This window comes from Ostrinia furnacalis, unplaced genomic scaffold, assembly GCF_004193835.3.
Source record: "Ostrinia furnacalis isolate ACB-3 unplaced genomic scaffold, ASM419383v2 OfSCF1745, whole genome shotgun sequence".
In the NCBI taxonomy this organism is placed as follows: Eukaryota; Metazoa; Arthropoda; class Insecta; order Lepidoptera; family Crambidae; genus Ostrinia; species Ostrinia furnacalis.
The window spans coordinates 18,671-46,643 of record NW_021131984.1 but is presented as its reverse complement, the minus strand read 5'-3'; the positions used below and the strand labels follow the sequence as shown (position 1 = coordinate 46,643).

The 27,973-nt window shown below is 36.9% G+C and overlaps 1 protein-coding gene across 1 annotated transcript; it reads left to right on the top strand.

The window, feature by feature from the left end:
- Positions 1-31: 31 nt before the first annotated feature.
- Positions 32-27,973, top strand: LOC114353603 (zwei Ig domain protein zig-8; the record flags this gene model as incomplete). The annotated part of the gene is made up of 6 exons (XM_028305664.1): positions 32-175; positions 5,799-5,876; positions 6,894-7,026; positions 20,795-20,914; positions 24,710-24,907; positions 27,487-27,973. Coding segments are annotated over 6 exons (807 nt in total), but the record flags the coding sequence as incomplete, so codon positions are not given.

The window sequence follows — 27,973 nt, the reverse complement described above, 5'->3', positions numbered from 1 at the left end:
GATTAGAAACTTCTAACTTATTTCGTTCTCTCTTGTTACAGGGAGTGCCCACTACGGCGAGGACAGCGTGGGCTCGTTTCCATACTTCGAGTACAACGTACCCAGGAATGTGACCACAGTGGTGGGTCAGACCGCCTTCCTGCACTGCAGAGTGGAACAGCTAGGAGATAAAGCGGTAAGTTAGTCTTTAATACATTAGCAATAGAGTACACTTTTGGATGCAGATGGGGCAGCAAGGTTCTTACGTGAAGGCCACATACTGGTAGACAACGGCCTCATAAAGGTAACAGGAAGGCGCTGGATGCAAGCCACTACCAAAGGCGATGTGGAAATCATTGGAAGAGGTATATGTTCAGCAGTGGACGTCCTGTGGTTGAAATGATAATGATGATAACACTTTTGATTTCCTAGTAGATAAAGAATACCCTTCTTGCACTGCAGAATCGAAAAGGTAAGAGATAAACGGTAAAATAGTCTAAAACCCACTAATTTGCCAAACTTCAATGGCAGTAAGCGGATTAAAATGTCATAGACCTGATGGCCCTTGAGGCGGAAAATTTCTCGAGTGGCCACCACAAATCGGAAGACTTACGCCCGTGTTCACAAACATTACTATGAGGTCTTACAGTGCGCGTGGCACAGGGTGACACGCGAACCAATCACAGAGCTCTAGTCAACGCTGTTTGTTTAATTTGCTGCTTCATTTAAGCAAGCATCGTTTCTGAATACGAGCGTTAGTGTGCTCGTAGATACGAGTAGGCCTATTTCTCTATGAACCGACGATCTAGTAACGGTCGCAGAAAGAACCTGAATGCGGATAGTACAGGACCGGTCGTTGTGGAAATTTTTGGTCCAGGCTTTTGTCCAGCAGTGGACGTCATTTGACTGAAACGAACGAACGAAAGTATGCCTTATTTATTTGGAAAAAAGACCTGGTGCCTCGTAATATAGGCCGTGAGAGAACAGGCATTACAGTCTATCGATTAGTCTATTTTAGAACAACGGATCTCGACTGGTGAAAATAGATCAAGGCTTTGAGTCCAGTAGGGCTGCCAACATCAGTTATTTATGTATAATTTATGTATGTATTTACAAAAAAAAGTATTTAAGTATGTTTGTATCCGTTGTCTAATACCCATTGTACAAGCTTTGCATAGTTTGGGACTAGAGGCGCAGTGTAAAATGTCCAATGATATTTATATTTTTATTTTTTATTTTTTTTATAAATCTATTCAACATTTAGCAGAAAGTTTATTTCCATTTATGAAGATTTTTATGACATCAGTTGAACAGTTTTGTTTGTTTATTAAAAAAGCCCTTCTGAAAACTTTTCCTGATTGACAGATTTTCTTAGGAATTTTTCTAATTGATAAAATCCTTTCTAGGATATAGGAATTTCATACTACATAGGAGAAGTATGATGACTTTAAAAATTAATCAGAATTCAAGAAAAAGAAGAGCGTTCTCAGACATTTAAAGTATTAAGCTTAATGACTAATAAACTTTATGGTCGTGAAAATAAAAATGATAGATGAATTTAACACAGGAATTATTAATTTAATGTACGTAGGGATACTATGACATGTTGGCAGGAATTCTTTTTTTAATTTGAGTAAAATATTCACAATATCTAGTCAAATACAAATTGTATTTATTGTGAAATCACAGGTACATAAGTAGGTAAGTAAGGTCATAAAGATTTTTTAATAAATCAGCTGTGTTCTACCGCATGGGCATACAATATGGAAAGGTTTAGGTTCTATGGAAAGATTTTGTATATTTTGGATACTCAGAAGTTGGTAACCCTAAATCCAAGCCATTTACATTGGATGTTATGCAAATACTTTGAGAACTGCACTGTTAAGTCTGGGATTCATTGGCCTGGCACACGGCACGTCAAAATACGATGAATCTTATGCAGTTTCATTAAGTGCTATTTTGCAACAAATACGGTTCTGGTAGCAAACGTGGATAGTAGCTGAATCTTTATTTGATACTAGCGGCCGCCCACGACTTCGTACGCGTGGACCTCCATTACCCACTTAGGGGTTGAATTTTAGAAAATCCCGTCTCAATGAGCACCTACGTTCTAAAAGAAACCCCATGCAAGATTTGAGACTCCTAGCACTTGTAGTTTTTGAGATTTCGTGATGAGTGAGACAATCAGTGACCTTTCACTTTTATAGTTGTATAGATTTTCCAGTGACTTACTCTTTTGAAGTTGTATATCTGAATGGCACCAAAAATATTGGAATCAGTGCTATAAACAAACAGTACCTATTCCAATGAGCACCATTGAATTTTCCTCACAAATAAAACCTCATCACAATAATTTAGACAGCTTCACTAAGTACTTAAGTCATTTGTAGCATACTATCACCCGTATTCACAAACGATGCTTGCTTAAGTGACGCAGCAAATCGAACGCACAGCGTTGAATAAAGCTCTATGATTGGTTCGCGTGTGACCTTTTGCCTCCACACGCACTGTGAGACCTCATAGTAATGTTTGTGAATACGGGCGTATGTTTACCAAAGCGCCCGTTTCTATTGGCCTAATTTTCTAAGGCTGTTGGTCAAATATCTACAGGCTTTAATGCCACAAATCTACACTTAAAAGATTTGTGGTATTTACAGTATACGAATGAATACTTCAACCATTTCAGTAACCATGACGTAAGGACAGAAATACAAATTAAATAGTAGTAATCTCCCTTAACCACAAGTAATTTTCTTCCAATCTAGGTCCACCTGCTTTAGTTTTAAAGTCCAAATTACCACTTCCAACCAAAGAGATTTCTAGAAAACACTTTGTTACTGAACTACCTACTTTCCTAGAGTATACAATGATTGTATCTCATCTTATCGAAACCTTTGAGGCCCATTGAGGAGGGTTTTCCTTTAAAAGTGCCCATTTGGACCTTTTGCGATCGTGAAACGGACTCCGTGAATGACAGAGCTCTTGCCCTAGTTTGGATACATGAATCTAATTCTAGATCCTCTAATTTGAATAGAAAACAAATATAGGCTATAAAGGTTCCGTTCAATTTTAAGCAGATACTGAAAATGTTGACTGATTTTATATCTAAGAAAAAATGGAAATGTGTTAAATGTTAGACAATGTTAATTTGTCCCAAATCAAGCACAGTTTGTATCTAAGGAATAGATGTAAAAAAACATAGAAGTAAGGTTAAAAAAAATAAATTCGTACACAAACGTGTGTACTATCTATACTAATATTATAAAGAGGTAAAGTTTGCGTGTTTGTATATTTGTTAAATTTTAAGGGGTAATCTCGGGATCAACTGAACCGATTTTAAAAATTCTTTCACCAATAGAAAGCCACATTATTGCTGAGTGTCATAGGTTATATAAAAATCCGAAAAAATTCTAGCGCGGACGAAGCCGCGGGCGGAAAGCTAGTATTAATTAAAGATCGATCATTGAACCCACGAACTCTATCGTAGTCCAGTAATCATAATTAAATTGGTTATTTGTATCATTAACTCAATAATAGTACAAGTAGATGTAAAGGTTCTTCACCTTATAGATACAAACAATAATAGACAATGAAAATAAACGAGCAATTATTCGAATTGAAATCTCAGTGTTTTCACGATAACCTAAATTCTAAAATAACGCTGGTTATAAACAAAAACAAAATTTCAAATCATACTGTCTCCAAGTTCATGACCAACTGCAATAAAATGCAGCCATCTTTGAAAAACTCGTTCCATATCCAATCGTAGACGTTCAGAAAACACTAATAACTGTCAAAAGGAACGGTAACTGACGTAGCGTTGCGGTAAGTTGATTTCGGAAAATATTCAGGATATCGATAGTATCGCTAAGTGCACTACTTACTATCGATAGGGCATTCTGAGCAATACTATAACGGCAGGAAGGTACAAACAGAACTTCTCATTATTAGTACGAAAGCATGCTTTTATTAAGCAGTGCTCATTAGTAACACGTGTGTTGCAACTTTGAGCGTGCTGAAAAATCTACGGGCGTTAGATTTTCGAGCATGCTACCCGAGGCGCGGGTAGAGCGTATCTGATTGGGTTTCGAGCATGCTTATTTATGAGTATGCTTAAAACAAGCATGCTTATTGCTTACGACAATACGATTTCCCGTTGAAGTAGTTTTCCTAAGGATCGTCAAGGGGTGTTTTGGCCAATAACTCGTAGCGAAAATTTGACTGGTACACTACCATATCGATACTATTATTTGCCTTTACTATCGATAGTGTACTATCAATCGATAAGCAACACTAAACTAACGTTTATTGGCAGACCTCCAGGCGGTATTGGAAAAAATACATTTCAAAATAAACCACGGCATTTTTCTCGTCAATGAGCTATGAGAGTCATTATTGCACTGTTACCGCAATTGGATGCTTTTCTGCTATCGTTTCTTTGATCCATCCACTTGTGTGGAGCATTGTTCCCTCAATGGTTCTCACTTTATAAACTTTCCCCCGGGACAAACTTGACCTTCATTGGTTGGGTTTTTATGGCGGTCAAGCTGTAGATCCTGGCTACACAGGAGTTGAAGTGGTGAGAACGAGAGCTGGGAATAGTCTAGTTTATAAAGTTGTGCTGGGATAAACATTAATACTATTTTGTTTTTCCTTAAAAATAGGCTCTTAGGTACCTGTGAAATTTCCGTTTCACTATCTTCTTCTCATTGCTTATTCATTTATTGTTTAAAATTTAGTCACTTTTATGTCTAGTGGGTTACAAGCCACTCAAGCCGCTCATCTGGTAGAATTTTTACGGTGAAATATTTTTTCAAATAATTGGCTTAGTAGTTTTGGAGCTTATTCAATACGAACAAAATCATGAAATCTTTGCTTTTTAGTGTAGATATTAGTACCAACTCGGTATCGGTAAAAAAATGTCTTCGTTAGTTCAGCAAAAATGGATTTTTTTTTTTCATTAAATGTGTAGATTTTATGATTATTTTTAAAATTTATTTAAATTTATTCATTAGTATCCTTATCATTTCAATACAAGCTAAGTTCATTTCTTTAATTAATTAACCGACTTCAAAAAAGGTGGAGGTTATTGTTGTTCTGTGTGTGAATTTTTTTTCTATGTATGTTTGGTCACCGATTACTCCGTCAATTGTGGACCGATTTTAGTGTAATGTTTTCGTAATGAAGTACGTGCTAATTTACTTTAAAGATGTTTTCTTAGCCACTTAAAGTAAATAAACGTAAATAAATTACACGGTTAATGCTCTGCTAATAGTTTTTAGATGTATCGTTCATGAATATTAAATTACTCTCTAATGGAAAGTAAATTAACTGTGGTTAGAGGTTCTTAGTGCTGCCTACACTTTTGCTAAAGTAGTAAAGGTTATTATACCTTTAAGGATAATAAATAGTAACTTACTTATGTAGGAAAAGAATCTGGATATCATAGGGTAGGCCTATTGTTCAGCAGTGACATCCTATGGCTGAAATGATTGGTGATGATGATGATGAAGGAAAATGTATCCCATTGTTTATAGGATAGATGTAGTTGAACATCAATATGTCATACGAGTGGTAATGATAACCTTCGTGCGTGTTAGATTGTGGATCAATCTTTCAGAGTACCGCCTTCAACTATTTCCGCAACGGTCGATCAATCCATCGATCGTCCTGCGCCGCCCGCACCTCCCACGACCTCCACCAGATCGTCGGTTCACCTAGTGGGGGCGCTGAATTTAGAATATTTTAATGTAAAATCTTCAAGCAATAAAATGTCTTACAGTAACATGAAACTTTATTATAATTTGGTTTTGTTTTAGGTATCCTGGATCAGAAAAAGAGATCTTCACATACTAACAGCTGGGATTTTGACATACACATCGGATCAAAGATTTCAGGTAAATATTACTTCTGTTTCCAACTTTTCTAAGAGATTTAATCTTAACTTGGTTTATCATAAAAAATACTCTTTCGCGGATGGAAATCGTGTACTGCTTACGAATGATTAAGGAGCAGAAAAATATTATGTTTGGCCAGATAGAAATAAAAAAATGACAGATCTTGTAAACTGAGTCCTGTTACAAAACAGTAGTTGTTTACAATGTTGTAAAGACGAATGTCCTTAATCTCCTGCCAAGGACTATCTATTAATCATGTACGATGTCGCAACACAACACAGAACTAAGTTTAATCTAAGTTGGGTAAATATACATGGCATGTTAGACCCTCTGACCCAAATATTGAAGCGTTGCCCCCAGGCCCATTAAGGACCGTAATATACCCTCTCCAAGTCTGATTTCGCTGTTTGACAGGCATTTCCCTAGCTTAGGAGATCTGTTGTTCAAGTCGGTAACCATCAAAGGGACGGGCGGATTGGATGGCGGAACCATCAATCTATTTTGAAGGTTAAGCTTTGCATTTAAACAGTTTTACTGGCTGTATTAGATTACATATGAATTGATGGTTGAAATAATACGAATTTCTGTGGAAATTCGCGAATAAATCGGTGGTTGCTTTGTGTTATAAAATAGATAGTTACAGGTTGTACATGTAACTATCTTGCGTGTACCTAATTCAAATGATTGTTGAATTTCTGATATCTTTTATCAGTATCTAGGACCACTTCAGAGCACTTTTACTCGTCCCAAATATAGCTTGCACTACCACCACTTCGGGGAAACATCTTTATAGTAATTATTTTACTCCAAGTATCAACCAATGTTTGTAAGAATTTGTACACACTACATAATGAACACTGAAATAAGCATTGTAGGCATTATTGTAAGTGTAGGCCTTATTTTCCATTTGACTCTGATAAATCAGAGATGGTAGTGCTCCTACAATGAACGATAAAACTAAATGATCTAATGATGAAGTTGATGTAAGCGTTATTAACAAACCCCCTCATTCCTCAGGTCATAAGGCCGGACAAGTCAGAGAACTGGACGCTACAGATCAAGTTCCCCCAGGAGAGGGACGCGGGCATCTACGAGTGCCAAGTCAACACGGAGCCCAAGATGTCGCTAGCCTTCCAACTAAACGTTGTCGGTGAGTCAGTAATGTTGACTTGTTTGGATTTTACCTTATATAATATTGAACCTTAACTTCGAACTCCTCCTATGTTCTTCTGATTAATTTCGTTGCGGGTCCAATGACAGTTTAACTTTCCCCCGGGACAAACTTGACCTTCATTGGTTGGGTTTTTATTGGCGGTCAAGCTGTAGATCCTGGCTACACACGAGTTGCAGCGGTGGGAATGAGAGGTGGGAATAGTTTTTCTTGTTTGGATTATAAATTAGCACTTCACAAACTTCAAAGTGGATATAAATTAGTAGTATCGTGAAATAGTAATACTAGAATTTATTGATCGATTGTCAACTAATTTAGAGTAATGTCAAGATTCTCAATCGCCAGTCTTTGACTTCGTCTCAATTTTCAGTTTCAACTGTTTACCTTCATAATATCATAATACAGTATTTGACAAGCGAATTCGGCATTTGGAAAAAGGCTGCTGATATGTAATAGGTAGGTACACTGCAAGCAAAAAAGAACTGATTTTTATCGACAAAACTGTTTCCTAGATAGCCATCCATTGCTATTCTTTTATCTACTTCTGGGTATTTGAAGACGACGGTATATCAATCTCATTACATGTACCTTATGTAGCTATGTATGTCATAATAAACTTTATACTTAGGCTGAAGTACACCCTAAAATAATTCATAAAAAAGGAACATCTCACAAAAATAATACGACCAATTCAAGGTTAGATAGCAGTAGTTTTTCTTGGCGTTTTATACTGCCTTTTTATTTACTGCAGTTTTCCAATAACTATACCAACTTTATGCCTTCGACTTCATATTTCCATCTCTTTACATGGTATCCCGCAAGGATCAACTTTAGGGCCAATAGAAATTGATAGCTCCACAATAAATTCGTTCCCAAACTGATTTAACACTTCCAGAAGTATAAGCGATAACCCGAATACATAACTGACAGACTCAAAGCGACTTAAGGCAATGCTTCTACATTCGCACGACAGATTTATGTCGATACCAGACGCTCGAACTCAGAGCGTATTATGCAGGGTTGTCTGCTCGAGGTTTTTTGAACTTAATAGAGACGACAGCTTGCACTGGCTATGGCTTACGATGGCGTTAGATGCTATGTAAAAAAAAATTAGTCTGTAGTGCCGTCGTTCGTTGTAAATTCTAGTGTAGGTAGGTAAGTTTTCTATTTTACATCTGTTCATTGTTTCACTTCACTCTCATTGATCACTCCAGCCATTGACAGTTTGTTCATCCAGTGAAAAATACTGATGATGTTAATGATTTTGATTTCCACATGCAATAGTAGCAAGTTCCTATTATGTGAATCCATTTCAAAAAGACAGTTTAGAAAAAAGAGGTAGAAAACTGACACGTTCAGTATTGTTACTCCCACTCTAAACAAGAATTCTCGATAAAGTTTGTACTTCCTCAAAAAGTGTAGCATTTCTTGGGAACGTCATTTCATAAACGTGTCTTGAGTATGACAACCCTGAAGCATATTTCTATGTTGGCCCAAAACGAGGGTGCTGTCACATCGAAGTTCGAATTAACTTTTTCCCCGTATCGCGAACTAGTTGAAAATCATACTGGAAATGTGTTTTGAATTGGAAAAGACTTCAAACAAACTGCATTGGCACTAAATAGAATGCGAGGCTTAAGTAAAAAAATACCTTAAATTTGAAAACAGTCTTTGAGCTTCTACCACACCAACGCGTGCAAATCGCCATCGCCGGCGCGATCATAGGCCAATGACAGGTCGCGCGACAATCTGCACGCATTGGTGTGGTTGAAGCTTTACTTGATAATTAACCTTAATTGAAGAATAAAGGAAAGCTAACTAATAAAACTACTAGGAATATAAAAAATAGTAAAGAACATCATTCGGCCATAAAACAATCTAGCTTTATTTCTAAAAAGTTTTGGAATAATACAAAAAGACTGACTTCAGTTATATTGCAGAGGAGAAACAAGTACCTATAATTTAATAATAAATTGTTAACTTCCACCTTCGACCTGATCATCACTTACCATCAGGTGAGATACAGGACAGGACAAGAGCTTCCTCGATGTGGATAAAAAAAATTGCAAATATTTATTGCATGTTAAGTACTAGGACTTACTAAGTTTTTTTCCTCTCCATACCCATTTTGCGTATAATCTACTAAAACTATAAAAAATCTTCATTCACATTTGTATAGTTTGATAGTTGACAACCCTGAAGCATATTTCGATGTTGGCTCCAAACGTGGAGGTGACGTCACATCGAATTTCAAAGTTCGAGTCGATCAACTTTTTCGCCGTATCGCGAACTTGTTCGTAGTCAAAGTAGAAATTATGGCTACTTTAAACTAGGTTGCTAATAAAGCTACTTTAAGTCCGGCTTCCACTGAAGCGGAGAAGGGAGGAGATAATGTTTATTACGAAGCAGATTTAGTTATTTCCACATCACCTCTCCGCTTAGCTTCAGAAATCTGATTGGTTATTCAAACACATAATATCTCCTCTTCAATTTGGTGGAAACCGGGCCTAAGTCATGCACTTAGCAATATACCTACAAAACTTGGATTGTATTCGCATGTTTACTACTAAAGCCTGGTCCGTGAGCACGTAGAATCCCGTCCAATGACCCCAAGCTACCCATCCCTATCGCTCGCGCGTAATTATGTTGCTGTCGCGCTCGCACACTCACTACGGGCGCCCGTCGCACAGTCGCGCGCGACTGTGCGACGGGATTCTACGTGCTCACGGACCAGGCTTAATAATTGATAGCATTGAGTTTTAAAGCTGGTAACAACTATTCATCGTTATCATCATCAACATTTCAGTCATAGGACGTCCACTCCTGAACATAGGCCTTCCTCAATGATTTCCATGTCGACCAGTTGGTATTGGCCTGCGTCCAGTGCCTTCCTGCTACCTTTATGATGTCGTCGGTTCACCTTGCGGTCGTTCATCGTTCTTCGTACTTCTCCTTTATTGGATTCTACTATGATATTTGATAGGGTCTTATTTGTAGTGATGGTAAACTCATGACTAAATTAAAACTTGAAGAAATCAATCTGGGGGCACGGCAGTGCCCCCGCCAAGTCGAGCGCGAAGCAAACACTGCCGTACCATCCTTTACTGGAACCATTTCGCCGCATTTTCAGGCCTCTATTTGAGAACCTCTGGATAAGACCAGAACGCTGAAATTTTCGTCATCTAGTAAGCTATAACCACATACTTAAAATCCAAAATTTCAAGTCTGTAGGTCATTTAGTTCCGAAGTTATGCGAAAGCAAAGTTTCGCATTTACGACACTCACTCACTCACTGATGATCATCAAAATAGAACTAGTACTTCCCATCAACTCAGAGAGCTGAAATTTGGTACAGAGTTAGGGTTTAATGGCCACGTAAAGGGAAAACTATAAAAACTAGGAAAATCGAAAATCTGGAGTAACACCATATTCATAATCAATACTACTAGCGCCACAACCGGCACCGTGGTGTTCGCCTATACCGCTCACCGCTAGATGGCGCTAGCACTTTGAGCGTCATTTTTCTGCACCGCGGTGTCCAGATTTTTTTTCCTTTCTAGATCGCCGTCGATTAAGTTGAATGTTGTGTAAATATTTGAATTTCGTTGATTTCGTTTATTATTGGTGAGGTTGGCTAAGGTTAAGTTATTAAAACAACTTCTGCTTTGTTGTCCATTTTAAAGGTCGTTGAGTTTATTTGTGTTTAATATCGTAAAAAAATGTCGATGATTATAAAAAAAAGAAAAGACGACGACGTTAAATAATTATGCCACTTTCTACAAAAAGAAGTGAAATCCCACCAAAAACATTCTGTAAAAAACTAGCCAAGTCTCGATAGAGCTGCTTGTTTATCTCTAAAAAGTAATGAAATCTAGACAAAGTCGTGCCAAGTCTATGGTTCCTTACTGCAATTTCTTTATTATTATAGTTAATGTTTTGTGACTTGGCCGTTGAACAATCTTTATAAGATAATCATACATAAGTATTATTGAAATACGCAGCTTTATCAAGTCTACTTGACTGGTTATTGAATCAACGTTTTCCAAGTGGCAATTTTCCATCGTCAATGGGTAGCGGTTCTGGCGACAGATTGGTGCAATGGTGTCATGGAGCACCTGGTTTTGTACCCTTCAACGGCCAAGTCACACAACATTAACTATAATAATAAAGAAATTGCAGTAAGGAACCATAGACTTGGCACGACTTTGTCTAGATTTCATTACTTTTTAGAGATAAACAAGCAGCTCTATCGAGACTTGGCTAGTTTTTTACAGAATGTTTTTGGTGGGATTACTTTTTGTGGGAATTGAACCCACGAAATCTCATTTCATACGAAATAGTATAGGAATACGAGACGCTACGCGCTAGTTGGTGAAAGTATTTCAAAACTATTTTGCATACTACTTTACCCGAAATTCACACGAATGAACTAACTTTTATAACCGCGTTGAAATATTAAATGTTCCCAGAAAATAGGTCATAAACTGAAAACAAGGTTTACCTATGAACCCATATAGATAAAGTTACCACAACTTATTATAAATTGCTACACAGTATGATTTAGAGGTCATACAAGTTGGAAATTCTGGATACGGATTTTAGGGCCGTTTCTTTGGAATTTTTCTAACTTTTCTAATAAGGATCGTAAGGATTTTTCTTTCGTAAATTACTTCATGAGATGTTTTTACGGATTCAAATTTTCTTTTGAAGTTGCTGAAATTATTTTTCAAAGTTTGATTTATATCGGAGGAAGTAATTAACATGGCAATGTAAGTATTAAAGAAGCTACAGCTAGAAGAAATGAGAAGAATAAAATGGTAGAACTAACCGTTTCAGTTTTATTTACTCTATAAAGTCTCTCGTATAAAATGTACGGAGTTTAAATGGGGTTCTACTTCGTGAGGATCTGCGAAATAGTGAGAAATATTTTATGATGAATGTCTTAGCTCTCGTTTCTGTTTTGTTTCTGGTTGGTGTTCGAAATCCACTGGGGAATCAATATGAAATTATCTTTGAAAACATTTTTAAACGCAGTTCTTTGTGGAAAAGTTACAGAGAAAATCAGACCACTCTGTGCTATGGAAATGTTACCTAAATAATCACACCACTGTGATGATAATGATGGAATAAAGCTTCAGGTTTTAGTATTGCACCCGTAATTCATTATAATATTAGCTAGGTAGGTAGTTTGTCGGCCGTTTGGTGTAGTGGTTCAGAACGGACTACTATGCCGAGAGGTCCCGGGTTCGATTCCCGGCCGGGCAGAAATTGAAATGATGAATTTTAATTTCTGTGACGGGTCTGGGTGTTACTATGTATAATATGTATGTATTTAAAAAAAAAGTATATAAGTAGTATATCCGTTAAGCTAGCACCCATAACACAAGCATACTCGTATTAATTGCTTACTTTGGGGCTAGATGGCGCTGTGTGAGATTGTCCAAAGATATTTATTATTTATTAATATGAAAACATAAAAAAGTGACGCCTGTATTCACAAACGATGCTTGCTTAAGTGAAGCAGCAAATCGAACGCACAGCGTCCACGCGCACTGTGAGACTTCATAGTAATGTTTGTGAATACGGGTGATAATCTAGTAAATGTGGGGACATTTTCTTCAAAGTTAAGGCCAAGAGATATGAATTTAAAAGTGCCACAACCACTAATAAATCTTTAGCATTATAGAAGTAAGCTTTTTCATAATCGACATGATATTTGTATAACTTGCAGAAGGGATACCAAATTTTAGGTGATATTTCATTTTATGTTATTTCGCGATAGTGATACTTCATCAAGTGTCAATTAGTTAATAAGTAGTCTGGGCACTTAAGTTCGGGTATTATGACAAGGTCGCAAGGGGTACCGAAGCATAATAATGAGCCTAAAAGGTTGTTAACTAAAGGGCGAATAGGGCATAGACATTATCTAATAAATTGAACCAAAAGCTAATGGATCATGGATCATTCATTCTTTTAGTCAATTAGGTTGCTTTTAGGCTACCGAGCTATCAATGTGACCCATACATTTTAGTCTCTCTCAATCGAACCTGAAAACTATGAGAGCTCAATTTTAATCTTTAACAGCATTCGGAGACTTTATACAGGTTGGAATTTTGTAATGCCACCTGAAGGGAAAGTACTCTTAATACTGTAGATAGAAAATTTTACTCAAAGAAAACATTCTTTTATTTTTGAAAAGAAATAGAACTGTATTCAACGATTTCCAAAAATTTGCTTGCTACACTCGGGAATCGAACCAACTAAAATCTGTTAAAAATTACACCCTGTATTTTTATTGCATCGATCGTTTGGGTTAAGTATAAGGATGAAATCTCTCAAACAAACTTGATAGATCAAATGAAAGGAAAAGCAGGAAATCTTAAATTATTTACATAAAATTGTATGGTACGGTCGTATATTTAAAAACAATCGAAAATCTTTGAATGCAGTTGTCTTTCTTTTCAAAAATAAAGGAATGTTTTCTTTGAGTAAAATTTTATATCTATAGTATTAAGGGTACTTATGCTCCAGGTGGCATTACAAAATTCCACCCTGTATATATAACTGCAGCTGCCGTATAAACTTGTGGTAAGCAGAGTACTTACCAATCGATTTCAATCTATTTCAAGTATACAGATTTTTAAACAATACGCGAGCGCGATGTAAACGACCTACAGCGCCATCTATTATCAACGTAGTGCACTACTAAATCCAGACTACTCTTATAAATCATGCACTCGAGTGATTTCAAAATTCCCCAGTCTATCCTCGTTCTGCAGTTTGAAAGCCGTTGCTAACTTGTCTCCGCTAATGTTTTCCATGTCATTACCCTGGCACTAAGTTATAGTTCAAATTTAACAGCCACTTCAAATAAATCGTCTGTGGTGAAAACATTTTATGTCAGCGAACCCGCAGACACTTGACTAAAATGCTCAATTTGTTTAAGGAAAAATACTTTTAAGCATTATTTTTTACAATGACTACTTAAAAAATAAAAAAACAAGGTATAACTACCTATAAGAGGACGATATGGAAATCATTGGGGGAGGCCTATGTTCAGCAGTGGACGTCTTGTGGCTGAAATGATGATGATGATGTATAACATTATACCTTCGTTGAAAATTCGTTAATTTGAATAGATGAAAAATATTTACACGGTTATTTCCTCTTAAAAAATTGTTTTTTAAAGACGGAAGGAAGAAAAACAAAGGTATTATGTCAACATTAATTTTTTTGTCAGTTCTAATTTGCAAAGTTTAATTAATGAAGGAACCTTACCTTTAGACTAAAACATTTTGCCTTTATCAATTTAACGTACTCTGACAGTTTAAATTAGCCTACATTATTAATAAGCCTTTCTATTTAACTATCTATCTACAATTTATCTAAACAAGTGATGTAAATATTTTCTCATAATTTATGGCTTACTTTCATTTATCAGACTAGTGCCTGTTTTCACCATCAATCCCTATTTTTTAAGTGATCCCTGAGGGATAACAGGAATTTTTATTTACATAGGGGTCACTTAAAAATTAAGGATTGATGGTGAAAACGGGTATAACATTTGTTCCTAATACAATCACATGAATCAGCTGGCTCCAAAGTTAAAGGAACTTGGGATTAGTAAAAATTTTATCCTTGTAGCAACGCTAGGGAATTGTGACACAGGATAAATGTGACATTGTCGATTTTTGTAAACCTATTAACTATCACAAGCACGCAACAGCGCGTATTTGTTAGCTCGAGACTTGATCTAAGGCTGAGTTGCACCACCTAACTTTGACCGTAACTATAACGATAACCGGTGTTTTTGTATTGAGTTTGACTGATTTTTGACGTTTGTCAAAGTTAAATTAAGATGGTTGCAACCCAGCCTAAGAATTTCACACTGACGAGCTCGATAGTAGTTAATAAATTCCAAAAATTCAACAATGTCATAATTCTAATCTGTCACATACAACTCTCCTCGGTCTCCCCTACCCGACGTAACTGCTAAGTACCACTGCAGCCGTTGTACGTGGCGGTAAAATGTTAACGTAGCAACGTTACCGTTACCCGTTATTAGCGCTGCAACCGCTGTAACGTGACGTGACGCCATCTTCTAAATCGCTTTCGCGCGGCTGGCGTAATGTAAAAGTGCGCAACTACACGTTCATGACGTTCAAGCATTTGTAAAACTAAATGCGTTATGCGGTCCAGGTCAAATGAGCTCGCAGCTGTTAGTTTGAGTTCTTTTCCTAGCTCGCACTTATTACTTAACTTGTTTAATGTATTTGCTGTATTCGATTGAAAAAGAGGCTGACAAAAGTGACTGACTTTCTTACGCCAATTTTTTCTCAGCGCCAGCTCATAATGTTGTCCCGAAGTGGTGGTAGCAAGCTTTTTTGGAACATGTATAAGCGCCCTGGGAACGTACTAATTACTGAATAAAAACTTTGTCTTGACTTTGCTCGTGCCTGCACTATCAGATCGCATCAATACAAAATGTATGGAGACTGACAATGATACGGGCTGCTTTCAATTTGACCTGACCGCAGACCGCATTCAGTGTGCCAAATCCTTTATTCTCTAACTTCCAAACTGCCACAAACCGTCAACTGTGCTAACTCATCAGTTTGTTCTATGCCTAAGTATTAACTAGACGGAGGCATGCAAAATTGCAATGTCAAACCACGCGCGCCGTCTTGCAAGTTGCAACTTGCAGTTAAGTTCTGTTTAATGAGAGGGGATTTCAGAACTTGTTTATTGGAGTTTTGTTAGAATGCGGATGACGTAGGGGATGCGGTTGAGTGGTTATAATTAGGGTAGTTGCACAATGCGACGGTCGTTTGTTTTTGAAATAGGTTCGCTTAAAAAGTTAGGAACTGCCGCATTTAATGTGACTCAAGTCGATCAACGCCTTGATGTTCCTTTTATAGTACTTACAGAAGCTTTATTTTACTACGAATAGCCACAAACATTAAAAGTACTTTAAAAGCTTTAATTTACCACAGAACGCTGTAAGCATTATGATCCATTTCAAAAGAAACCCTAATGTTCCTTTAAATTAAAGGATTAAAAATTTGATCTTGTACGAAAATTAGGTAGATTTAAGCCAGTCCTTACTAAAAGTTAAAGTTACTGTTAACTTTAAGTTGTTTCAAGACGATCCTAACAAAATAGCAAATCGCCGCAATATTTTTTGAGACACCAAGCTTGGGGTATCTTGCTTCGATTTACCTCGCTATAAATGTCACCCCGAAGTCTAGCTGTATCAGTATTAAAAATCTAGGGCCTATACTAGATCTCAAGGGCAGACAAGGTCTACCCGTGAGATATTTACGGCCACCTGCCAATACATATAATGTAGTACATTCAACAGAATCGGGGTATATTTTGTTCTGTAATGGCTCGTGGGGCTTGTTCCCACGGAGATATCCCGTTTTTTGAAGGATTTTTTTTGCAGGGTATCGTTTAATAGTAACGTTAATATTAGCGTTCACATGACTATTCCGTGTGCAGTGTCCCACAAAAAATCGATTAGTCCGAATTTGTAATTCGAATTTTCAACACACCATGCTTGGCACTACAGTTTAGATTTGCGGGATCCTTCATTACTGGATCCTGCAAATCTGGTTGCCGTGGGAACGAGCCCTTGCACTAAGTACTTGTTTAGAAACTTCTGAATGTGGTTATGTATTTAAATAACTCAAAATCCTGAGAGCAGCGGTTGCTCTATTTCTATTTTGAAAGCAGAAAGCTAAAATAGGCTTGTATTACTGAAAATCAGGTATCTAAAAGTAGACGATACATCGTGAAAAGGTTTTAGACGAAACGAATTAGGAAGACCAGGGTTTTCCACAATTTCATTGAGTTAATTCTGATCAAACTCTTGACAGACTTTAATCTAACAGATTTCAAATCCCTTGATTGCGATTATAAACGCGTTAATTGTCTTACTTTTAAACAATTGGATAACGCCACTTCACAACCCCTGAACGGTTTAAAAATCGCTAAACTTCCCCAAGGTTGCGGAGCCCTGCAGATTTAATCTTGGCCCCACTTTTTCTTGAGTACCTTTGTACGAGAATGTACCGCAGTTGTGTTAAAACCACAGCATTTTGGACTTTGTGCCGTTGTATCAAGGGATATATCGTCGGATCTTTGTAGGTGACTGTATAGCTATGAGACGTGCTGTATCATCGTCGAGAACACATTCCATGGGTGTTTTCTTGTCTTTAATATCTTAACAAGCACATCTTACAGAATTAGGACGATAAAAGGCGTTTTTACCCTGCACGTTTTTCTTAGGTTACATTTTTGGATTATTTGGGATGTTTGCTCAAAGTGATTATGGTCTGAGCGGATTTTTGGTTGGGTAGTTTTTGACATTACATAGATTGCTTTGTAAAAAGGCTTTTTATTCTAATAATGTACTTAATATTGTAGCGTAGGACTCACACCACCCACAAGGTGGACCAACGATCTCATAAAGGTCGAAGCTTCACTGAATACAGGCCGCTACCAAATTATCATTATGAAAATCATCGGAGGAGGCATATGGCTGAATTGATGATGAATGTACATAATTCATAATAAAAAAAGATTTAACTTTACAACCTCAGATCATAGAAAGAGAATAGATATGAAGTCGCGCGTAACTACAACGAGAACCAGTGTCCCCACATTTCCCCCACCACAGCTCCCACACACACATTCAACTGTGTAAAAACAAAGCGACTGAGAGTCTACGACAACATGTGCAACCGGCTTAAAAGTGCTGTGATTGGCCAGAAGGCATGCCTTATGGCCAATCAATGGCCGCGTAACGTGACGCACACTAAGAAAACGCTAGTGAGAGAACAAAGATAAAATGGAGTCGACAAGATATCGATACTTTAAATCGCTAGGGGCAACTAGGGGTTGCAAGTCCCGGTACTAAGGAGTGTTACTGAATTCCCGGTACCAGGTCTAAACCAGTACCGGGAAAACCGGGAAATTCGGGAATTTCGGTACCCATGTGAATGGTTATTATTTATTTAAACAAATTACCAAATTTGTACGTAATTTTAATAAAAATGTAAATAGGTTAACAAAAATAAATTAAACTTTTTCTGTTCAGTTCAATTGGTTTGTTACCTTAATAATAAATCAGTCCAAACAGTTACACAACACGACAAAACTAGTTATAAATGCCTATTAAAAATCATAACCGCCATATTCATAAAAAGCAACAATCGTTTAATCAACCTATTTTAGTTAAAATATGTTTTCTCACTTTCTTTCAATGTCAAATACTGGCAGCGACAAGAGTTAGAGTAGGGGCACACTGTTGATTTTTAGTTGGCCGATAGTTGTGCCCGATTTTAATTTGTATGAAGAATCGGCCAAATCGAATCGGCGTAGTGTGCGCACTCCCATACTACAAAATAGAAAATTATAATTTACTTCTATTTATCGATAATAGGAAACCGCATTAGAACACGAGCACGGCACTATGTTACGACCGGCACATGCGGCCGTACTGTGTATTTTCACACGACAGTGGATATCGGAAGAAATTAAATACATTGCGCAGTAGTTGAGCATGACATAAAGTGGTTGCTAACTAAATCGTCAATGTACAAGTGTGTTAGAATTTTTATCACCACTGATTTCGATATCGCAGTAACTGTTACGGCACTGAATTCGTTCGTAAAAATGTTTAGTTTTTTTTATTTATAAGCAAAATACCAATGGATTTGCAATACTTACATGTAGTAAATGACTCCATTGTTCCTGTAGTTCTTCGTTTCACTTGTTTTATTGCACGTAACGACGCATTATCCAAAATATCGGAGAACATTTCCTTAGTACGACTGAATCGCGACTAACCTAGCTACGCGGCCGATGTTCGTTTCTGGGCATATCGCGGAGACACGCGCCACGCCCCCGTTTCACATCTATTCCCTTCTATGATCTGAGTTTACAACAATCATTAATTTGAACCAACATTGTAAGTAAGTATATTTTTTTGTTATTTACTACGCTGTAGTTTTGATCCAATTGTATATATGAGTAACGGCAGCAACGCTAAATAAATAAAAATGTAATGATACGTAAAAATGGTGCCACCAAATAAAGTTAGGTAATACATTTTCTGCGTACTGCGTCACATGGAGCACCTATGTAGCTTCAGTCGTCTTTCAAATCAGCGTCGTAATAAGAAATTTTGCGATATCATATCTTTGTTTGCAACCAATAACTTATCATTAAGGTTATAATATCAATTACAGCCTCTAAGTAATTATTTATAATTAACACAGTCCACATTTGCGATTTATTTTCTTGCCTTTGATTTATAGTATGTTCATCTAATCTAATTATATTATTGAGTATATCAATTCATTACATTGAATAATGAAATCTTTGAAATTAGTTTGAAAATCAATTGATTTGTTTTTATCATTAACTAGCGGCCGCCCGCGACTTCGTACCCCTTAGGGGTGGAGTTTCGTAAAATCATTTCTTAGCGGATGCCTGCGTCATAACATCTACCTGCATGCCAAATTTCAGCCCGATCTGTCCAGTGATTTGGGCTGTGCGTTGAGATAGTATGTCAGCTTTATATGTGCCGTATCTGCAGGTACCTTTTTTTAATTTTAATTTTATTTCTTTTATTTTACTGATCCTTTACTTACAGGAAAAAACTATATCTCTCTACTTATTTTCTTGTTGGTTTTGTCACGTAAACCACTGAATCAATTTTGAAATACATAAAATACATAGATACACCTGGAAGAGGACCACCATTTTTTATTTATCAATAAGGAAATTACAATTTGCATTAGTTACATTTACTTTGTCCGTAACTATAACGATAATCGGTAATTGACCGTAACTATAAAGTTAGGTGGTGCAACTCAACCTAAGGCTGATTTGCACCAACTTACTATAACCGTGACTTAACAACAACCAATGTTTTTTGTATGGAGTTTGACAGATTTTTGGCGTTTGTCAAAGTTTAAGTAAGATGGTGCAAATCAGCCTGAGATTTCCCAGACAGAAATCCTCCCAAAAATATTGATATAGCTATTTTGAAGAGAGAAAAGTCAACTTTTAAAAGAATGTCTATGGGGCTTCATAATAAAATATTTTCCCCTGAATTCCTTATACCTTCTTTGCTTAGGGCCAAAAAAGGAATTTCTCCGACCTTTGTAATGCGATCCGAAAATACGGAACCCATTATTAATTTTCAAATACCCTTGTTAACAAAATATAATGCGCGAGAGTCGTGCAATTTTTCAAATTTTCTTTACACTGATTTTTTGGGATTTAATGGGGAAATATTTTATCTATTATGGTGTATTTCAAAACAGATTTTAGACAAATAAGCTAAATAGATACACGTCGTAAAAGACAATGCCGGAAATTGGGGTCTTTTTTTTTCGCGCGGCCATCGACCAAACTTTGTTTTTTGGTTACAAAATAGTGTAATAAACCAAACTTACTATGACATGTTTACCTCTAAACTCAGTCTAAACTGAGTTACGAGCATTAGAAGTTTGATGATTTTCATACTAGATTTGCTTTTTGCGCGCAAAGTTTTGTAAGAAATTGCAACAAAATAGTGAGATTGTATGTGTAAACAAACAATACCATCCATTAAAGGCTCCAGACATCAGTATGGAGCAGAATCAGCGCAATAAAAAAATAGCGCAATATTTTGTTGCAATTTCTTACAACAAAAATAACCACCTAACCCAATGTAACCCTCTCTTGCCAACAGAAGCGAAGGCGCACATCCTGGGTCCAGTAGACCTGTACGTGAAGACGGGCAGCTCGCTGTCGCTAACCTGTATCCTGAGCCAGGGCCCGCATGACCTGGGCACCATATTTTGGTATAAGGGTTAGTATAATTAAATAAATACATACTCATCATCATCATTTCAGCTATAGGACGTCCACTGCTGAACATAGGCCTCCCCCAATGATTTCCATGTTGATCGATTGGTAACGGCCTGTGTCCAGCGCCTGCTAGCTTTATGATGTAGTTGGTCTACCTTGTGGGGGGACGACACACGCTGCGTTTTCCGGTACGCGGCCTCCACTCCAGAACCTTGCTGCCCCATCAGCCGTCAGTTCTGCGTACTATGTGCCCTGCCCATTGCCACTTCAGCTTGCTAATCTGTCGGTATAATGTCAGCGACTTTAGTCCTGGGCCCGGTAGATCTATACGTGAATAAGGGCAGCTCGTTGTCTCTCACTCGCATCCTGAGCCAGGGCCTGCACGACGTGGGCACCATATTTTGGTATTTGTATTTATTTATATGTAAATTGTTTGGGTGGGGACTTGAATTTGCAAAAATTCGGAATCGTCAAGAGCCTAGCCGCTTAAAACTTAATTTTCACTACAGATCTTTACATTGTTATTTAATAGTTTCGTACATTATGAGCAAACCTTATTTCAAAATAATTTAGTACATAAAATGCAACTGGAAAGCAAAATGTATTGGTTAGAAAACAAATGAAACATTGATTTATAGGCAAATGAAGGTACTGACCCAGATAATAGTAACTGGGAGCTATATTGGTTTGAATAATGCACCTGCATTTTGTAAAAGAAGAAACAACTTTATTGGTTGCCTCTTCGGGAATTGACGTACCTAGTTTTTTTCTAGTTTTTAATGGGAAATGTATTTGGATTGGAAAATATTTCTTCATCATCATCATTATTGTTTTAGTCACAGGAAGTCCCTGCTGAACATAGGCCTCGCCCAATGATTCTGCTGCTCCTCCCTCCCTTTATGAGGTCGTCGGTCCACCTTGCACACGCTGCTCTTTCCGGTACGTGGTCTACACAATCTTGCTGCCCTATCGACCGTCAGTTCTGCGTATTATGTGCCCTGTTCATTGCCACTTCAGCTTGGAAATGCGTCGAACTGTATCAACGACTTTCTGATTTGATTTCGAAAAGAAAGACCTTCTAACACGTAAACAGTAATATTTCTTCGTAGACCTTCAATTTTTGTTGCCAAACCACAAGTACCTGGGATAGTAAACAGCTTATCCAAATATTGGGTTCAGAATATCGTGTGTGAACTGACTAATCCCAAGGAAATGAGGTCACGAAGTGTTTGCGCACCTTTTCATATTACTTATTGACTTCGTTGATATTTTTATATGACATGTTTCTAAGAGGGCTTTTATACTAGTCAGGTTCTTTATTTCACGATTGATACACTTGTATTGGTTGGACCTTTCGATGTCAAGTTCAGTCTTAAATGAAATGTCAAACTGAGCTCTAATTTAGATCAACACAGAATCATTAGTCAAAATCTATTATGCATAGTATGGACTCTCAAAACTTGTTTAGAATTCAAACATCAATTGAAAAATTATTAGGTGAATTTCAATATTTTGATTAATCATCGTAAAATGACAATACTCATTGAGATTCAGAATAAGAAACTAGATGTTTGTGACAATGACCTATGAGCATCCACAAGTGTTATCAGTTTTGTAATTGCTTATTGATTACAAACTCAGCAGAAGCGAGATACATAATAATACATAATATTTATTACGTAATCTATGATAGAACAAACACTGGGTCATAAACAGTCGAGTATCAATAATCCTAATTTGTTTGCAGGATAGCTCCGTAAATAGGGTTGATATGGATATGCATGGATTTAATTTATTAATTCGAACCAACAACGATGTGTAGCTTGTGTACAAAGCCTCTTATGTCCTTTACCAGGAACGTATTATGATTTCTGAGAAAGCGACATCAAGTATTAACAATTTACCGTCTAGACGCGAGTCTAGCTGCTATTGCTATTATTAGAGAAAAGTAAGCCGACATTAATGTCATTTATGATATACTCAATTCGACATTCCTGAGTTTGATTCTAATTGCAGATCGTGAAATGTTTTCTACATAATATTTATATTTTGTCTGTGTGATTATGACTGTGTTAGTAGTTGTGGCGCGTAAAATAATCATTGTAGATTTAAAATCAAAACGACTCGGTTAATGTTAATGTTGTCTTGACAGTTCCTAAAATCCAATTAAAATGATATTAGCTGAGTACCTCTATTGCAGTATTTTTCCTGACAAAAAAAGAGACATTATGAAGGACTTTGGAAAAATAATAAACAATTCTGATAAAATGTCACCCATAAAAGCAGTGATGTACTGATCTCTGTCTGTCTCATCTATTATTATAATAACAACCAAATTCGAGGCACTTAGTCAAAGAACATTGGCATCATTATTATAATAATAACCAAATTCGAGGCACTTAGTCAACGGACGCTGGCATTATTCATCGAGGTCCTGAGCCGGGACGTGATCCAATCAATAATAGATCGAGTTTCTGACAACTCGATCAATTGGGCTAATTCGATTTCCTACTCAACGATTAGCGTCACGAATGGACGATATTTCGGCAACTGTTCGTAAATTACTTAGAAGCAAACGTGAATGAGGCTAGAAAATTAGCCTAGCGAGATTCAAGCTTTAGGGATCAAAATATCCAATTTGAAAGAGCATTTAATGGCGTCACAAGCTATACCAAGACAGATCTACATAGTCTTAAAAATACAGTGTGACATTTTAATGAAGTAAGATAGATTTACAGCACCAAAAATACTGTTTTGCTTGATTCACAGTGAGACTAAACTTAAGATAATTTTTATAATAGCTAAGTTACGTAAAGGTACCTATTATTCAGATAGACAATAACTCTTTCATCATGAGAAACTTTATATTATCGTCTGACGAAATTAAAAAATTAACGGTTAATTTATGCATGAAAAATCTCGCCCAATCTCGGGTGGATGAAGAATTATGAAAATTCGCAATTAATTCAAAAATGTAAATAAATCTTACTCCTTCTGAAGTATTTAATTAATGTTCATAGTAACCTAAATGGTGGCCATGAAACGAACATGTTTCCATTTCTGAGAAAACTCCAATTCTAAGTGGACCCCAACTAATTTACTTTTCCGAATAAAAATGCTAATTCGATCGTTTCCTATACTTTTTAAGTTAAATACCAGTTTGCGTGTCACAACAAGTTAAACTTCAATCATTGCTTTGGTATTTTTTCCATTTAATATCGCAGATTTGTTGTTCGTGATTGTCGGAATATTAAAAACAATGTGTATCGTACGTGACTATCATGAAATGTTTTGGACAAAAAGTAAATGGGAGGTTCGAGCTATCAATATGTAGAAAATACAAGCAATGGGCAGAAACTCTGCTTTAATCGCATCGTAATAAATAACAATTATTTTACACGTGCTTCTAGTCCCAGCTCGAAATTGAAGATCCAATGACAGATTTCACCTTAGGTTTCCATCTCTAGTTGCGACAAACTGAAAACAGGATAAAATGGGGATAATCTATGTCCAGAGTAGTGGACTGCTAAATGCTGATGATGATATTCCCATCACTGTAACTTGCATTGCAGAGGAACCTAATGTTTTAAGAATACTTACTGTATTGGGGACGACAGCAGCATTATGAGACTTTCGTGATGAGTGCCAACGGTATTCATACCCAGTGAAACTATCCGCGAGTTATTTCTTTCCCATATTTGTGACCACTTACTGACTCCTGCCCACCACTAGCTTTAGCAATACAATTATACATTAATACATTCATAGATGGTAAATTATATTCCCTTGTCCCCAGGATCAAAACTAATAGAGTATAAGGAGGTAGAAGAGAACGAGATAGCAGAGGAGCCGAGGGTCCGGTTGAGGACGGAGTGGACGGAGCAGCTGACGTCACGGCTGACTATAGAGAAGCTGCTGCCGAGTGACAGTGGGAACTACAGCTGCGTGCCGACTATGGCGGAGGCCGCGTCGGTCAACGTTCATGTTATAAATGGTAAGTTCATGGTAATATCACTTAGGCTGGGTTGCACACTTGCACGGCTTGCACCATCTTACTTTAACTTTGACAAAAGTCAAAAATCTGCCAAACAAAAACCAACGGGTATCGTTAGAGGTACCGTTAAAGTTAGGTGGTGCAACTCAGCCTTAAATAAGCTACATTTATAGGAAAACAAAACGATTTTGTTATGTATCAACAACATAATATTGACCCCGACTCTGGCAGAATAGAATAAGACTGTCCCCAATCTTTCTGTGGATGTCGTTCAAGGTGACTTAGGGACAAAATTAAATATGGGAGCGCTGGACACTTTGTGAATTGGACATTCTGCGCCTAACTAAACGTATTATGGAAACATCAAGGCTCCTAACCCATTTGGCCAGCGTGGGGAGTATAGACCAAATCTTACATTTGCCTTTGGTAAATTAAAGAAGGTCGTGCTCCTGCAGTAGAGATTAAATAACCTGAATCTGACATTAATTCTGATAAAGAAATAAAAGATGGAGATACTAAAATACTTGTAACAGCTATGTGTAATACCCATGTTTGCAAAATAAATAGGTATATTTGATTTGATTTGAAAGATATATTTCGAAGTGAAGCTCGAGACAATTAAATACAAACGCGTCGCGTCGGAGCGATAAATAATTTCATTGGTCTTACTATTCTCTCAAAATACGACCAAAATGAAAATATTTATGTTTAGTTTACTAGAAAATCACAAATTATTAGTCTGGAACGAAAAATTCTGCTTTTCCAAGAAAGAAACTCTTAATTCACATGTTTATACCTTTCTCTACAGTTCTCTGTATTGGGGATTCTTTTTCTTTTTACTTTCGTTTTTCTTTGTGTGTTCCCAATTTAGTGAACTGGATGACAAACCTAATTGAGCGATTTACTTTGTTCAGAAAAAACGTTGCTGAAGTAACCTTTGATCACCATTTGATGATAGTATTTACAGTGAGGGCATGTTAAAGGGGACCTTAGTCTCAATTCTTGTAACTAAGGCCCGGTTTCCATCAAGGCGGAGCGGAGAGGAGCAGAGCGGAGAAGTGTTTTGAATAACCAATCAGATTTTAATGTTTCGACGCGACTGTCAAAGTCTGTAGAATTTGATGGCCCGACACTAACTTCTCCGCTCTTCTGCTGCTAAGATAAAAACGCAAAGTTATTATCAATATTTTTTATGTAAAGAATGATGAGTTTGCATAAAAATGAAAGCATCAATAATTAAAGTTTAGAAATAAGCATAGTGAATATTTTAGACGTTTAGTCAGATCCAATTTTAGAAGCAAGCGCTAGATCAAATAATCTGAGGAATTTCTAAACAAACATTTACAATAAGTATCTAAATAATGGGCTTAGTAACGATAAATCGCTGTTTGATAGTCGTTAACCTAGTGCTTGTATTAAAAGAAAGAATAACGTTTATTTAGTACCAATTAAGGACTAAAAAATAAAATAAAATATTTCAAATTCCCCGATAACGTAGCACTTGTCGACAAAAAAAAAGACAGCGTAATTTTATTAGATCTTTGTAATGTTACGATGTCTGGAGTCGGGATTGCTAACCTTTTTATTGTCACAGAAGACTATTTTTAGAGTTTCACGAATCTGAGTGATCCGTTAGATCCTAATGGAAGAGAAGTAAAATCTGTTTTAGAAAATACTTTTATTATACCAGGGCTTTTGCCCGTATTCACAAACGATGCTTACTTAAGTGAAGCAGCAAATCGAACGCACAGCGTTGAATAGAGCTTTGTGATTGGTTCGTGTGTGACACTGTGCGTCTACGCGCACTGTAAGACCTCATAGTAATGTTTGTGATTACGGGCATTTATTTCTTTGATTTATATTGAGTCCATACCACAAAATTCCTATCATAATGTTCAAAAAAATCTTGGATTTTAATGATCAACTCTTACATTTTGATTTCTCAACTACGGCGATTCAAGTCTGACACCAGAGGGCTGAGTCAAACGTCACAATTGAGCTCCTAAAAAAATGATATTAAATGTATGACGGATTGTACAGCGCCCATAGCGGATACGTTCAAGAACTAAAATTTTCATGCATTTTTTACGCGCTCACTAGTGAGGACGTTTAGTGTAAACTCACACTCAGCCCACAGGATTATGACTTTAGTCATTACAACCCACACAATTGGAATTTAGATTCCGCGTGGATCCCGTCTTAATCTATCTTACGCGGCTTAGATTTTTTCATACAAATGTTTTTTCCCGCTAACTCCCGTTCTCGTGGGAATTTTGCAATATCCTGTTGTAACTAAGCTTTAAGTTTACTATGGTACCTACTTGCATGACTTTCAAGCGTCTAACTTAAGCGGTTTAGATTTTTCATACAAAAGGATTTTCCCGCTAATTCCCGTTCCCGTGGAAATTTCGGGAATTCCTTTCTTAGTGCACCTCTACGGTACCTAAGCTACGTCCCTTTCAAATTTCAAGTGCCTACGTTTAGCCGTTTAGGCTGTGCGTTGATATGTCAGTCAGTCAGTCAGTTTCTCCTTTTATATATTTAGATTCGTATCTTATAAGCATTCTTTCTTTCAACAGGTGAGCACCCAGCAGCGATGCAGCACGGGAATGCAAACACAGCATCACCCACGGCGCTGTCGGTTAACCTCCTCATCTCCTTGTACTGTACTCTCGCTACTCTGTACACCAGTACAGTAGACGGGTTTAGGTGAAAGTTACAACGCCCGCCGGCATTTGAGGGTTAGATGTATAAATGTAGAAGAATTTTTTATGGTGCAATAAGATGCGGTTGGCGTGGTGAGGGTTAGATTATGTTATGGTATAAGAGTTTTGTAAATAATTGCGATTGAAAGAAATAGAAGTAGGTTTGGGAAGACTCCTCAGAACAAAAATTGTCTTTGTTGATATTCCTTAAATGTTAGTTTTCTTTCAATTCACTGCAAGATTACCCATATTATACAGATTCAAATTTAACTATTAGGTACAGCTGACAATAGTGGTTTTTCTGAAATTGTGAAGAATTGTATAAAAAAATGAGACGTTTTTCCCGAGACGGCTTCATTAA